The sequence below is a fragment of the Taudactylus pleione genome, unplaced genomic scaffold, assembly GCF_031769625.1.
Source record: "Taudactylus pleione unplaced genomic scaffold, aTauple2 ptg000242l, whole genome shotgun sequence".
Lineage (NCBI taxonomy): Eukaryota > Metazoa > Chordata > Amphibia > Anura > Myobatrachidae > Taudactylus > Taudactylus pleione.
Genome location: NW_028284644.1, coordinates 5,091,436 through 5,107,908, shown reverse-complemented (window position 1 = coordinate 5,107,908; position 16,473 = coordinate 5,091,436). Strand labels below are relative to the sequence as shown.

Sequence of the window (16,473 nt, the reverse complement as noted above, 5' to 3'; positions counted from 1 at the left end):
GCATGCTGATCGGATCCCTCAAACCCGCACGATGTGGGAGAAGTCCATAGGCTTCTATAGGGTAACGCCAGCAAAAGCTCCAACGCTGAGTTGGAGATCTGGTGGCCAGCCAATAGTACATATGGAAAATGTAGTAAAACCCCCGAAAACTGGGTTTTATCGCATTTTCCATTTAGTATATCCCGACCTAAAAGAGAAATCCCTTTTCTCTTAAATAGTCAATTGAAAAAAAATAGAAAAAGGTGGGGGAGATGTATTAACGGCAAAATGCAGTAAAACCCCTGAAAATGCAGTTTTCGGGGGTTTTACCGCATTCCCCGTATGTATTAAGCAGCAGAATGCGCTTCATTCTGCTGCTTGGCGTCGCTTGGTAACGCCACCTTCAGGAGGCGTTACCCAATAGAAGCCTATGGGCTTCTTAGCGCGATGCTCGGGGCCGGGAGGGATCCGATCGGATCCCTCCCATGAACCCCCACGGCCCACGGCCTTCTGCGCATGCCCGGAAGTCCCTCTGCCCGGCCGCATCGCAAAGGACAGCTCTCATCGAGAGGGCTGTCCTTTGCGAAATCCTTGGTACATACCACGGTAATGAACCACGGTATGTACTCGAAGTCGGGGGGGATGTACCGCAACGGCGATGTCGCCGTTAATACATCTCCCCCGGTTTACCTTATATCTTATAAAACCGTGCCTGTAAGTGTTAATCAAAAATGTGTGAGGTACAGTACTATGTGGACTGAGATATGTTAAAGCTGAGGTTGTGTGATGTGCGTCAATGAGCAAAGAAGGGCAGATGTTAGGGAATATGCAGTATTTGACAATCAGAGATCACATACCACATATTCCCTAACATCTGCCCTTCTTTGCTCTCCCATTTTAATTTAATCTAATTTAACCATTGATATTTTTCTTTCCCAGAGCATTGTGACTCAAATAAAGGGATTTGGATTATAGGGGGAGATGTATTAACGGCGACATCGCCGTTGCGGTACATCCCCCCCGACTTCGAGTACATACCGCTGTCCTTTGCGATGCTGCCGGGCAGAGGGACTTCCGGGTTGAACACCCAGAAGTCCTTCTGCGCATGCGCAGAAGGACGCGGGCCGCGGGGGATCATGGGAGGGTCACGCTAAGAAGCCCATAGGCTTCTATTGGGTAACACCTCCTGAAGGTGGCGTTACCTAGCGACGCGAAGCAGCAGAATGCAGCGCATTCTGCTGCTTAATACATACGGGGAATGCGGTAAAACCCCCGAAAACGGCATTTTCGGGGGTTTTACCGCATTTTGCCGTTAATACATCTCCCCCTTAATCTCGCACAGTGCCAGTTCCCTTATTTTTGCATTGACGCACATCACACAACCTCAGTTTTAACATATCTTAATCCTTATAGTACCTCACTCACACATTTTTGATTAACACCTACAGGCGTGGTTCTATAAGATATAAGGTAAACCTATATCCTATATCTATATCTTAATTTTTACTACAATCAAATTTGTGAATATGTGCAACTCCTACGGCCATTCAGATATTTCATCTCATTGTCTCATGGGCAATAGATATTCAAGACCCATTGTTGATTGGTTGTTAATGGGTTACTGAACATTTGCATTTTGTTACTAAATACCCCCATTGTCTTTTACAATGTATTATAATAATGTACTACTGTTCCACAGCAATCAGCAGCGGCTCTTTACCTGTCTGGCCAAGGTCTGCACATCATAGTCTGTAGTCTATGCAGCCCTCTCCTTCCTTGGTATCCCGGTGATTGACAGCTGATGTCAGCGGGAGGTGGGGCTTAAGTCTGGCAGCCACGAGGGAGCCTAAATAAGAGGCGTGGCTTAAGATCGGAGCATCTACCAGATAGGCTGGCTTTTAGGGACTGCATCACCTGCAGCTCCAAGGAGCCAAATAGGGCTACCATAATAGCAGAGAAGTGGGAAGCTCTCTCTCTGCTATTGCAGTCCGGACTGGCAGTCCCAGTGAGAGAAAACACCTTCAGCAGGGAGTGTTTCCAATGAGAATTCACTACCAGTCCCTGCTGGTGATGTATTTTACTGGAAAGTAAAATCCGCCACTGGCTCCAATGACATGCTCAAAAGAATTTTGAGTTCTCACATTTGAGTGGTAACCAAACAATGTTTTCTTAGCAGTAGCAAGATGATACAAATTTTCTAAAGTGGGGTACACATTATGCGATGTGTGTACCCAGCAATGGCATGATGCGATGGCATGATACATCACACCATCCATACACACTGTACAGGTAAAGAGGGGGCATAGCCTAATCGCGTGAGGCATGGCCACACCCCTTGAGAAGGGAAAAAATTGCACACTTTTGCTGCGCCGCACAGCTGTGAGCCCCTCAGCCCGGTGCAAAGCCAGGGGGGCGCGATCAGTGTGATCGCTCCCCCCTCAGGCATAGATTGCTCGCATTTAGCGGCATGGGGTCACTCATCGCATGGGGTCATTCATCGCATTGCCCCTACATCACGCCATCCGTAAACACTGTGCAATGTGGTGTATGATAGCTCAGTGTGTGGTTCCATGCTGTACTTAGCGGCATGGGGTCGTTCATCACATTGTCCCTTCTGCTGTGCAGCACAGCAGATGGAAAGATGCAATGAACAACCTACGGGCACGTACGATCAGGCATACACACTATGCATCCATATGATATATTGTTCCGATCCGTGTCAGAGAATACATCGTACAAGGAATCGCATAGTGTGTACCCAGCTTAAGGAAAATTCTCTCTTTTTACAGTACAGAAGCAATTGTTAATATCTGCATTATTTTTACAAATAGGTTTGTCATATACTGTATAGCGAGAGTAATGACAAATGTCACAATTGCTTTCAGTGTTAGGAACACTTATAATACTTGCCTTCTGACACATAGGGGGCCTATTCATCATCACTTTATTTTTACAAAAGCAGGTGAAAATGCACAATTTCACTTGCAATTGTAGAAATTAAGTTATCGGTCCATTCATCAAATAGGTAAAGCAGGAGATATCACATAAACTCCTGCTTACCTTCCTTTTGCAGAATGGTCCGCAATCCTTATACACTAGTATGGGGAATGCTCCCGATATCAGCTTCTTCCCTATGGGAAGGAGGTCCGGCGAATGCTCCCGATATCAGCTTCTTCCCTATGGGAAGGAGGTCCGGGTTCCGCCCCTGTCCGGCTCCTTCCACCGGACATCGGGGCTCTTGTGTGAATGCATAACCTGTAGGTCACGCATGTACACTAGCGTCACTGCTCCCGAAAGGAGCAGTGAAGCCGCTTGTGGGGACAGTTGAAATTTGCATCACAACTACAGGGGGCACTACATGAAGGGCAGTACTACAGGGGACTTTACATAAGGAGCACTACTACAGGGGGCACTACATGAAGGGCAGTACTACAGGGGACTTTACATAAGGAGCACTACTACAGGGGGCATTGCATAAGGGGCACTACTACTGATGGCATTGAATAAGGAGCACTACTATAGTCGGCACTGCATAACTAGCACTACTACAGGGGGCATTGCATAAGGGGCACTACTACTGGGGGCATTGCATAAGGGGCACTGCTACAGGGGGCATTGCATAATGGGAACTACATAAAGGGCAGTACTACAGGTAATTCATTTGGCTTAGGGGTGCCTTGAAAAAATTAAGGAGACCCTAAGGGTGCCTTGAACTGAAAAAGTTTGGGAATCACTGACATACACTGTACAACTTGATTTATCAAGCACTGATAACACCTGTGATGTTTTTGCCATAAAAGGGGTCAACAATGCTTTTCTGTATTTAAGAAGAGAGAATCCGCAAAGAAACCACAATTTCTCCTGCAGTCCATCTGAGACTATGATGTTGTTATCGTGCATGTGCAGCCTTTTTGGTTTACTCATGTGCGCAATGGCCAAGAAGAAATGGGCTGATGACTACATCACAGGAGAGGTGGTTTTTAGAACCACTTCTCTAGAGTATGTAATCATAATAAATAGCTGTGGTACTTTGATTCTGTATCCCAGAGATATGCTGTTATATATTGTGTTAAGTACAGAAGTTAAAATGTGAACATTAATAAATTGTTATCAGAATATTATTTTTCTGTAATAAATGCTAATTTACTTTATCATAGCCCTGGATCCTATGAGCATCAAATAGAGCACGGCAGGAAGATATCTTGGCCCAGAAAGTTTGGAGCCCCTGATTGGTCAGCTGTGCAAGCTCTTAAGAAGAGGACGGTGCGCGTAGAAGTAAGAATTACAATTCACTGACATACAAGAGAAAATAGTCTGTAATCACTGCAGCAAAGAGATTCATAGCTAATCACTCCTAATATACACAGAAATTATCTCCAAGTACAAGAATCACCTGATAACCCAGTACACAGCCAGTGATATGCCCAATTATTCTGTATCCATACCACATATCCAATCTACCATAAAAAATTGTATTAATGTGATGTACACTATAAACAGAGCCATAGCTAGGCATTTTAGTTCCCTGGGTGAGTGATAGCAGAACTGCCCCCTTCCCAATCCTAGTGACCGCCATACAAAACAGACAGTGACTCTGGGAACATTCCTTTAAATTCCATATGCACCTTAATGCCCCCAGTAGTAGTGCCCCTCTTGCAATGTCCGCTGTAGTAGTGCCCCTTATGTAATGTCCCCAGTAGCAGTTCCCCTTATGCAGTGCCCCCTGTAGTAGTGCCCCTTATACAGTGCCCACAGTAGTGCACCCTTATACAGGGCCCCCAGTACTGCCCCTTATGCAGTGCCCTCAGTAGTGCCACTTATACAGTTCCCCTTATGCAGTGCCCCTTATACAGTGCCCCCAGTAGTACCCTTTATACAGTGCCATTAGTAGAGGTCCGCCTATGCAGTGCCCCCAGTAGTGCACCTTATGCAGTGCCCCCAGTCTTTGCACCTCTGCAGGCTTGTCCGCTGGAAAGAGAGACACCACGTTGGCTTTAAACCTAGGATCGAGCACAGTGGCCAAAATGTAGTGGTTTGATTTCAACAGATTGACCACCCTCGAATCCTGGCAAAGCGAATGAAGGGCTTCATCCACAATTCCCACATACCGAGTGGAATCGCTCCGTTTTAGCTCCTCCATCACTTTCTCCAGCTGCCTCTGCAAAAGCCTGATGACGGGAATGACCTGACTCAAGCTGGCAGTGTCTGAACTGACTTCATGTGCAGCAAGTTCGAAGAGCTGGAGAAGCTTGCACAACACGGAAATCCTTCTCCACTGTGCTTGAGTCAGGTGCATACCCCCTCCTTTGCCTATGTAATAGGTGGATGTATAGGCTTGAATGGCGTTTTGCTGCTTCTCCATCCTCTGAAGCATATAGAGGGTTGAGTTCCACCGCGCCACAACCTCTTGCTTCAGGTGATGGCAGGGCAGGTTCAAGAGTGTTTGCTGGCACTCCAGTCTTTGGCATGCAGTCTCTGAATGGCAAAAGTTGCAGAAAAATGTATTGTTTGAGCCAAACATGGGAGATGCTGGAATTTGCCCAGATGTAATGCCCGCACAATATTGGTGGCGTTGTCAGATATCACAAATCCCCAGGAAAGTCTAAGTGAGGTAAGCCACTGGGCAATGATTTCCCTCAGTATCTCTAAGAGGTTGTCGGCAGTGTGCCTCTTATTGAAACCGGTGATACACAGCGTAGCCTGCCTTGGAACGAGCTGGCGTTTCTGAGATGCTGCTACTGGTGACACTGCTGTTGTTGCTGCATAAGGCGCTACATCAACCCAGTGGGCTTGCACAGTCATATAGTCCTTAGTCTGCCCTGTTCCACTTGTCCACATGTCCATGGTTAAGTGGACATTGGGTACAACTGCATTTTTTAGGACACTGAGGACACTTTCTCTGAAACCTCTGTACAGTCTTAGTATCGCTTGCCTAGTGAAGTGGAATCTAGACAGGATTTGGTACCGGGGACACAGTACCTCCATCAATTGTCTAAATCCCACTGCACTAATGGTGGATACCGGATGCACGGCTAACACCAACATAGCTGTCAAGGCTTCAGCTGTCGTACTTCATCCTCCTTGCTAAGGACTGTTGGAGAGTCAATTGCTTAGTAAAAGAAGTAGTGGTGTTCCAACTTCCTCTTTGGGATGATGAACGACTCCCAGCAGCAGTGGCAGCAGTAAGCGTAGCAATGCAGGATCCTCCGGAGGAATACCGGCTAGGAGAGGAGTAAGTCATGCCAGTGACATAGCCTGCAGGACTACTTACAATCCTGACTGAGGAGGAAATTGACGAGGAGGGAGATGACGGTGTGGTTTGCAGGCACTTGGATACAACAAGACAAAAGGATTTAGGTGTCCCTGGACTGCTTACGGTCTTAGCCACAGTTTCTGAACTTGGCAGCAACTTTTTATGAATGCACTGCAGGTGACGTATAAGGGTGAATGTTCCTAGGTGGTTAAGGTCCTTACCTCTACTTATTTAACCTTTACATATGGTACATATGGCAAGACAGTTGTTGTCCGGATTTGGATAGAAATATTGCCAGACCAAAGAGGTGGAATGTTTGGTCTTCTTCCCAGGCATGACCGTGATGGGATTTTTCATCCCACGGACAACAACTGTCTCCCCCGGAGCCTGATTTAAACAAACCACATCACCATCAGAATCCTCCTCGCCAACTTCCTCCTCAGCGTCAGCTACACCAGTATCCTCATCCTGTTGTACTTCAACAGTGACATCTTCAATTTGCATATCAGCAAGTGTACTGTGGGTGCTCCTTTCAGCACTTGCAGAGGGCGTGCAAATGGTGGAAAGAGCCACCTCTTCCCGTCCAGTGCTGGGAAGGTCAGGCATCGAAACCGCCACCACACTTGGACTCTCCTTGGGGATTTGTGATATCTTCTTAGAATTAGAACGCACTGTTCATTTCTGTGCTTTTGCCAGCTTAACTCGTTTAATTTTTCTAGTGGGAGGAGGAGGGCTTACATCGTCATGTGAAGCTGAACCACTAGTCATGAACATAGGGAAGGACCTTAGCCGTTCCTTGCCACTCTGTGTCGTAAATGGCATATTGGCAAGTTTACGTTTCTCCTCAGACAATTTAAATTTATTTTTTAAGGTCATTTTACTGAACTTTAGCTTTTTGGATTTTACATGCCCTCTACTATGACATTGGGCATCAGCCCTGGCAGACGACGTTGATGGCATTTCATCGTCTATGTCATGAATGGTGGCAGCAGCTTCAGCACTAGGAGGAAGTGGTTTTCCCTATTTTATTTGTATCCTCCAAGTTTTTGATCTCCATTATTTTTATGGAGTGAATCACCCCTGTAAAAATATATTTTTTTCGGGGCAGCAGCCCTCCTTGACAGACAGCAGCACAGGACCCCTGCACAGCTACGCCGATGACAGCGACAGCTACACCAATGACAACGACAGGTGGTTTTTTATGACAGTGACAGCGACAGCTACACCAATGATAGTGACAGTGACAGCTACACAAATGATAGTGACAGGTGTTTTTTTATGACATTGACAGCTACACCGATGACAGTGACAGGTGTTTTTTCTATGACAGTGACAGCGACAGCTACACCAATGATAGTAACAGGTGTTTTTTATTTTATTATTTATGACAGTGACAGCGACAGCTACTCCGATGACAGTGACAGGTGTTTTTTTATGACAGTGACAGCGACAGCTACACCGATGACAGTGACAGGTGTTTTTTCTATGACAGTGACAGCGACAGCTACATCGAAGACAGTGACAGGTGTTTTTTCTATGACAGTGACAGCGACAGCTACACCAATGATAGTGACAGGTGTTTTTTTATGACAGTGACAGCGACAGCTACACCAATGATAGTGACAGGTGTTTTTTCTATGACAGTGACAGCGACAGCTACACCAATGATAGTGACAGGTGTTTTTTCTATGACAGTGACAGCGACAGCTACAGCAATGATAGTGACAGGTTTTTTTTTCTATGACAGTGACAGCGACAGCTACAGCAATGATAGTGACAGGTGTTTTTTCTATGACAGTGACAGCGACAGCTACACCAATGATAGTGACAGGTGTTTTTCTATGACAGTGACAGCGACAGCTATGCCGATGACAGGGACAGCTATGCCGATGACAGTGACAGCGACAGCTAGACTGATGGCAGTGACAGTGACAGCTACACCAATGACAGTGACATGTGTTTTTTTTATGACAGCTACGCCGATGACAGTGACAGGTGTGTTTTGTTTTTTTCGGGGCAGCAGCCCTTGTCAGACAGCAGCACAGCACTGGACAACAATACCCAGTCAGCCCTTATGGTCAGCGTCAGTCAGCAGCAACCAAGACACAAATCCCAGCTCCCTCCCTGTGCACACTACACAACCGGAATCTAAAACCCGCGAGAATCCGACAGCGGGATGATGACATTTTGCCACGATTTCAGATCCGAGTCAGGCGGGAAAACCCGAGCCTGACTCGGATCCCGGCTCGGATCGGGGGGGTGTTCGGATTTCAGAAATCCGAACCCTCAGTGGCGTAACTATAAATTTTGCTCCCCCTGCCAAAAATGTTTCTGGCGCCCCCCATCATGGCATTTTGGTAAAATAATTACAGGACCATTTATATGCAATTTGGCTCCCAGCGCAAAAGTTAAAAATGTGCACCCACCTCCCCTAGACAGCTTACAGTATTTTTTGTTCTTGTAGTAATGCCTCTTACACATTATGCCACACACCGTAATGCCGCTTACACATTATTCCACACACCATAATGCCCATTACACATTATGCCACACACTGTAATGTCTACTACCAAAGTGCCACTTACATATTTGCCCCCCTCACACAATTTTATGCCCCACAGTAAGGCTTCTAATTACTTTTAAATGACCTGCTCATCAGGGGTCTCATGCTCGTTGTCAGGGGTTTATGCTCATTACCAGGGGTTTCATGCTAGATGCACAGGGTCTCTGGGTTTCATGCTTGTCAGGTGTTCCATACCCATTGCCAGGGGCTCCATGCTCATTGCCAGGGGTTTTACACTCGTTGCCAGGGGTATAATAAATATATATATATTTGGGAGTGTATGTAAATGTGGGCCCCAGTGCTACTTTGAATTCACAGAGCATCCCTGCTAGCCACAGAGCACCGCTCCTAGTCACAGGGTATCCCTTCTAGTCACAGGGTATCCCTTCTAGTCACAGGGCATCCCTCCCAGTCATATAAAGCATCCTATACACCAGCATTTATATATACAGTACACCATCCTCCCTCACACTGCATTTATATATACAGAACACCATGTATCACAGAGCACCAATCATCACCATAACAAGCATCCAGCACAGATCATCCATCCCGTATACAGACAGAGCACAAAAGCAGAGCATTGCTCCAGTACACAGAGACAGAGTATTGCAGCCTGCACACAGCAGCATCTGGTACACATCCAGCATCCTGAGTGGCCTGCGTGTGGGGGGCATCAGGTTGTGGCCACTGCAGACCCATCGGCTCCTCCCACGGGTGTCTGACAGCCCCGAGGAAGAGGAGAGAGAGCCAGTATGAGTACCTGTCAGACACCAGGAAGCGGCTGTACTCCTCCGTTGCACAGTACAGCGCGCGCAGGAGCCCCTGGGTGCAGGGCCGGTGCAAGGTTTCTTGGCACCCTAGGCATTTCTTCAACCTTGCACCCTCCCCCCCTCTCAGATAGCTTCACAAGCCCTTATGCAGTGCCCCTTATACAGTGCCCCCAATAGTGCCCCTTTTACAGTGCCCCCAGTAGTGGTCCCCCTATGCAGTGCCCCTTATATAGTGCACCAGGTAGTGGTCCCCCTATGCAGTGCCCCTTATATAATGCCCCCAGTAGTAGTCCCCATTATATAGTGACCCCAGTACTAACTCCCCAGCAGTGCCCCCAGTAGTAGTCCTCCCACAGCAATGCCCCCAGTAGTAGTCCCCCACCTATGCAGTGCTCCCAGCAGTAATCACCACCTATGCAGTGCCCCCAGCAGTAATCCCCACCTATGCAGTGCCCTCAGTAGTGGTCCCACCAGTGCAGTGCCCCCAGTAGTGGTCCCACCAGTGCAGTGCCCCCAGTAGTAGTCCCCCCCAGCAGTGCCCCCAGTAGTAGTCCCCCCCAGCAATGCTCCCAGTAGTAGTCCCCCCAGGGGTGCCCCCTATAGTAGTCCCCCTATGCAGTGTCTCTTATATAGTGCCTCAGATAGTGGTCCCCCTATGCAGTGCTCCTTATATAGTGACCCCAGTACTAATCCCCCAGCAGTGCCTCCAGTAGTAGTCCTCCCCCAGCAATTCCCCCAGTAGTAGCCCCCACCTATGCAGTGCCCCCAGCAGTAATCCCCACCTATGCAGTGCCCCTATGCAGTGCCTTCAATAGTGGTCCCACCAGTGCAGTGCCCCCAGTAGTTGTCCCCCCAGTGCAGTGCCTCCAGTAGTAGTCCTCCCAGCAGTGCCCCCAGTAGTAGTCCTCCCAGCAGTGCCCCCAGTAGTAGTCCCACCAGCAATGCCCCCAGTAGTAGCCTCCCCCAGCAATGCCCCCAGTAGTAGTCCCCCCCAGCAATGCCCCCAGAAGTAGTCCCCCCAAGCAATGCCCCCAGTAGTAGTCCCCCTCTATGGAGCCCCCGTAGTAGTAGTACGCCAGACTGACACACAAAAAAAATATCCACTTACCTTGATCCAAGCTCTGGCATCTGCTCCTCCGTCCGGCATCCTCCCGAGCCGGCCCGCTCTGCATGATGGGAGAGATGTCATGACGTCTCTCCCATCACCCACTGCGAAAGCCAGAAGAGCCCGGCTCCGGCAGTGGGCGCAAAGCAAGCAGCCAATGAGAGTCTATCTGACTCTCATCGGCTGCTAAAACAAAGATACAGCTGCCAGCGCCGGCGGCTGTGTGCTTGTTATACTACTAGTGTAGTGCGGACTGCACTTATGTGCGGTCCACACTACCGCCCTGCCTGGGTGACTAACAGATGTCTCCTCCTAGGCGGCAGCCATTTTGGGAGGGCTGTTTTTAGCAGATTTCATGCAGACGGCTAGTCCGCATGGAGTCTGCAGCCTCCGTGCCCCACAAGCCTCCGCGCCCCCAAGCCACCGCGGGGTCTGCGGGGGCTGTAGTTACGCCACTGTGAACCCTCTCATCCCTAGTATAAACCTGAGTGTGGCCATACACAGAAACATAGAAATTGTCTGGTGCATCTAGTCATATTTTTTTGGTTTATTTATTTTAATTACTTGTTTTTATTTTATTTTAAATACATTAAATCTAAGGGGTAAATTTACTGAGATGGGAGTTCTATTAAGAAGTGATGTTGCCCACAGCAATCAATCAGATTCCAGGAATTTTCTTCTAGAAGGTGTTAGATAAATGAGAAGTAGAATCTGATTGGCTGCTATGGGCAACATCACTTCTTAAATAGAACTCCCATCTTAGTAAATTTAACCCTAAGTCTTAACTCTATAGTTTAGCCTCACACATTCTGTCCAACTGAATGACTCCCCACCAGGCGCTAAAGTGGGCAGGAATGGGGTGGAACTGAGGGACTGCATCACAGTGCATGTGCGCGAACTAGTCTAAGTGATCATGAAGTTCACTAGACTGAGGGCCTGATTCGCTCTGAATCAGGGCCCTCCTACATGAAAATGGAGCGGCCTCTTGGACGCTCGCATAGCTGTGGGTGACCACCCACAACTATAGCGAGCGTCCATGATGATGGTCGCGATGGTCAAGACCATCGTGACCATCGGGCTTGCGACAGAGACCCTGTGGTAGGGTCTCGCTGCCGCAAGCCCAGGAGCGATTTTGGCTCTATCAGAGCCAAAATCACTCCCACTGACATCACTACTGATGTCAGTGGGGCCGGCTTCAGACGGTAGGCGTTCCCATGGGAACGTCTCCGTCTGGCAGCCACGCCCCTGGCACGCCCACCAAAGGGGGCGTGCTGTCAATCAACATCGACAGCACGCCCCCTTTGGTGTGAGACCCGGAGCGACGGCTACCCCGTCGCTAGCAGGGTCTCGCGCATGCGCACTACGAGCTCTCTCCGTCGTGCGCATGCGCAGTAGGGCACCATCGACCCGCTTGCGAGCGTCCTGCACTCGCGAGCGGGTCTGAATCAGGCCCTGAGTGACAGGACAAGCCATTTGTGGGTGGTAACGGTGGTCGATGGAAACGGGGGAGAGGTGGTGTGAATGCAGGCGTGCCTGAGCGTCTTAACGCTGTTTCAGAGGCCCGCATAATTAAGACGCAGCGTCATAGTACACGTCACATGGCTGAATTTTACACTGAAGCACTCGTAGTGCTTGCGGTAGGGTATGAACTACCACAAGTGCTGCGATCGTATCCAATGGTACTCGATGTTACCGATGGTTGCATACACATCCTGGAGATGACGTGCATAAGTGGGCATCTTAAGACAGGCTGGTGGGCGTCTGCATACACACTGCAATCGCAAACCAATACATACTGGGCATGTTAATGCCTTGCCATGCAATCGCCTGCCTTTGCTGGATTTGCATACTCTGGGTGCGTGCAAACGCATCTAGCAAGAAGGCCTGAATCATGCCCTGAGTTCCGTCACCTCTAATGGTAGGTGGAACTAGTCCCTGCACAGAAGTTCCACAAGCAGAGAGCCACTCTCTGGGCCTGATTCAGACCCACTCGCAAGTGGGTCGATGGTGGGGCATTGCGCACGTGCATGCACGAGCCTCAAAGCGAGTGAGAAATTAACTCGCTCCGGGGCTTGATACAAAAGGGGCGGCTGTCGATGTTGATTTCGCCCCGTTTTGGCTGGTCAAACGGAGGCGTTCCTGAAGGAACGCCTGCCGTTTGATGGCGGCCCTACTGACATCACGAGTGATGTGAGTAGTGAGCTTCAGGCTCTATTAGAGCCGGAAGCTCACTGGGGCTTGCGCAAGATGAGACCCTACCACAAGGGTCTCGTCGCAAGCCCGATGGTCACGACCTTCGCCTGGCCGCTCGGAAAAGCTGTGGGTGGTCACCCACAGCTTAGCGAGCGGCCAGGAGGCCGGTTTTAAAAAAAAAAAGCGGCCACCCTGATTCAAAGCGAGCGCTCGCTTTTTGCGAGCAGCTCTGAATCAGGCCCTCTGTCTGCCTAGGGAGTCTCAATTTCTTCAGAGGTCCCTCATTTCAGAGAAACCAGCATATAGATAAGGAAAGAATCAAACAAAGGCAATACATAGGGGTTGCAAAAAAAATTTGGCATCCAAGTGACATAGACACTGGCAATCAGGTGACCAAGCCTACAGGCGAAAGGCGCGTCCGTTTGGTCTGCTTGTTCCAAGCAGCATCACTGACACAACACTCCTGCAGCCCTTGTTCACGGACTTGTGGACCAGAGATCCATTCCTAAACTATTGGATATGAACAATCTTTTATCTACTACAAAGACTGTGGATTACATGTTAAAAAAAGCGCCTGAGAGAAAGACATAGGCCCTGATTCAGAGCCGCTCGTAAGCGGCCGCTCGTTCGTTCTGACCGATGTTCGCACATCTGCGCATGCGTACGGATTTTAATACGCATGCGCGAACCAGTCAATGCGGGCGAAAATCGTTTGTTCGCTATATAGCGAATGCCTGCTATTTTGAGTGATAGAAGGAGGCGTATGTGGGTGGTAACAGGGGAAGGTGCTTGAAAAAGGGGGTGTGGAATTAGATCGCAGGCGTGCTTAAAGGTCAAAACGGGCGTTTTAAGGAGTGCATAATTAATACAGCAGCGTCATTGACCACGTCACTTGGTTTTTTTTTACTCAGAACTGCTCGCAAAATAGCGGTTGAAAAAACCAGCCACAAGAATAGCGAGCAGTTCATACGCTGTACGATGTACTCGATTAATCTAATAAATAGCGGACATGACGTATGGTGCGAGCGGCAAGGGGGCGTATTTTTCAAAATTACAACCGCAAGTTTTGCTCGCTCGTTCAGACTTAGAGGCGTGAACAGACCGCAATTAGCGAACGGTTCATTTGAATAGCCACCCCTTGTTTTAGAACGAACGACCACAAATAGCGAGCGGCTCTGAATGAGGGCCATAATCTTTCTCTGAAATGTCCTAATCTAGACAGCTTCTATATGCGACTGGGATAGGAAGCCCAACTCAAGCTTACTCTGTCAAATTCATTATAAAATAAAATAAAGATTGTTATAAAAAATGCTACAAATATAAAAATAATAAAAAAAGGAAATATGCTTTATTTTAATAATAAATAATATTTTCCAGTAGGCAGCCCTGGCTAAAACAATCTGGAGATGATTTTTGTGGACAGCGCAAAAAGTCTCTCGGTGGTGGCTACTGAATACAATAGCCAGTGATAGTCTTCACCAGCAGGGAGTTTCAATAAATAGGCTAAATCCTCGGAAAACGTTCAAGTTTTGCAGCATTTCGGGCTTTTTGCCTATGATAAATAAAACAAATGGCCTCTAGATCAGTACATAGAACTTTTTCAATGTAAATGATTGTTTTGCATTTCATCTTCCTCTGTACTGTTGTACAACAATGAACTTACATGGTCATATTATTTCTTTTCACTGTGTTTATTCTCCTTTGCAGCTGATAACAGACAGAGAATTGAGGAAGAACAGGAATCGAGTGGCATATCTCAGTCTATTTTATTGTTGAACATATTTAAAAATGCGAAATAGTTTTATACAGTATAATAAAACTAAGTATTGAGGACCATTTGTTTTTCATTGCCTTACAATGTATGGGGTATTGTGCTACACTTTACCACCTTATGAACCTACATGCGTAATACCTATGTCAATCCAGACTTCCGGCCATTGAAGAGAGCTGTTCCGGTCCATCCATGGCCTTGCTACATCCATCAAGCTACAGTTGGTCACATCACTACACTGAATTCCCTACCCTAGTACAGCTTGGACTACCCAGCCCTCCCACTGCATCACTCACTGCCTCCAAGTATGTTGTGTTTTGCATTTCCACATTCACACATTTTGCAAATTACTTCCTCCACCATGTTGCTCATTGATATGATGCAGGTTTAATTTTTTTAGTATGTGATTTTTTTGTATTCTGCATTTTATATACCACTTGTTTTCCCCATTATAGATCACATCTCTATGTATTACTTACACCTTCCTTTGTAACTTATATAGTTCGCCCAAGATGGCTGCCTTGCCTGGTTTCCTTGTTGACAGCATGAAAAATAGGTGTATCTGATAACTGTGTAGGTGTCCGTTATTTAATATCTGACTTTCTATACATTGTAGTTCCCCAATGTGTATCACATCTCCCAAATTTTCCCACCCACTGTAACCTATGTAGTGCACCTAAGACAGGTTCCTCATCTGGTGCTTTTGTGTATAGGATGAAAAATCTGTGGAACTGTTGACTCTGGGAGTATCTTCTAGTTTATATTTTGTATTTCCTAGTAAATATTACCCCAAAGCGTAATCATATCTCCACTTACCATTAACTTAAATCTATGTAATGCACTCAGGGCCTGATTCAGCACAGATCGCAATCAAACGCACCCGCACGTAGCGAAAATATGCAAATGAATGCGATCGCAGCACTATACCAAAGACGCCCCCACCTATAAAGCCATCAACTTCCCATTACATACATCCGCAAGTCCGCAAAAACATCGGTAACATTGAGTAACATCGGACCCACATGCAGAGTTGTGGTTGAGCTTGACATGACTCGCTACCTGCAAAGCTTCCTGTCATCATGCAGAGCTCAGGCTGTTTATGTCGTAGCTGGGACTTAATTATGCACGCCCCTGTAACGGCGTTCAAATGCACAGTCAATAATTTCTGTGTTATACTGCGCTCGCATACCCAATCGCCGTGGCTGGCTTATGCACGCGCACTACGATGCATATGCATACTCAGAACACAAACACTGACTGGTTGTGTGCGTCCGCATCCTCTGCGATCCAACCTGAATCACGCTCTCAGTCAGTGTAATAGATGATCCTTTGGGTATATTGGACTTGTGTTTAATACTTTGCATAACCCACGGCTACCATGAAAGTGAACACAAAATGGCTGTCTTCCTTGTAATACGGTTTATTTTCTGCGAATATAAAGTGCTTTGTGTCCTTTTGGGAAAAAGCGCTATATAAATAACCTCCAGCTCTCAGGCTGTGCAGTTGCACACAGCAATCTCTCCACTTAAACCCAGTTATTATCTGGGCCCCAAAATCATCTGGAGTGGACCAGATGACTGCACTGACATGCAGGGTGATCGGTGCTTATTCCCACCGATGACCCTGCCCCATTGCTCTTTGCTCCATCATCCACTGTACTTGAGGCTGTGGTTACATTCAAGACAGTGACCCACCAAACTTCTGCGAATAATAAGAGTTATGGTATAACATACCTTTGTTAACTATTTTTCTTCGAGGTCCATAGGGTCCACAGGAATTACCTTGGGGTATGTAGTTGGAGCGATCCAATGCACCAAACAGCTACAGCTTTGGAGC

General features: G+C 47.5%; 1 protein-coding gene across 2 annotated transcripts in view; it reads left to right on the top strand.

The window, feature by feature from the left end:
• The window catches only part of CIMAP3 (ciliary microtubule associated protein 3), a 51,748-nt gene extending 37,081 nt beyond the window's left edge, over nucleotides 1–14,667 (top strand). For both annotated transcript variants that reach the window (XM_088479640.1, XM_088479639.1), the window contains 2 exons: nucleotides 4,137–4,254; nucleotides 14,574–14,667. In XM_088479640.1, the coding sequence (XP_088335766.1) occupies nucleotides 4,137–4,254; nucleotides 14,574–14,642 (187 nt within the window). In that variant the 3' untranslated portion in view covers nucleotides 14,643–14,667. The remainder of the gene's footprint in view (nucleotides 1–4,136; nucleotides 4,255–14,573) is intronic.
• The last annotated feature ends 1,806 nt before the right edge of the window (nucleotides 14,668–16,473 follow it).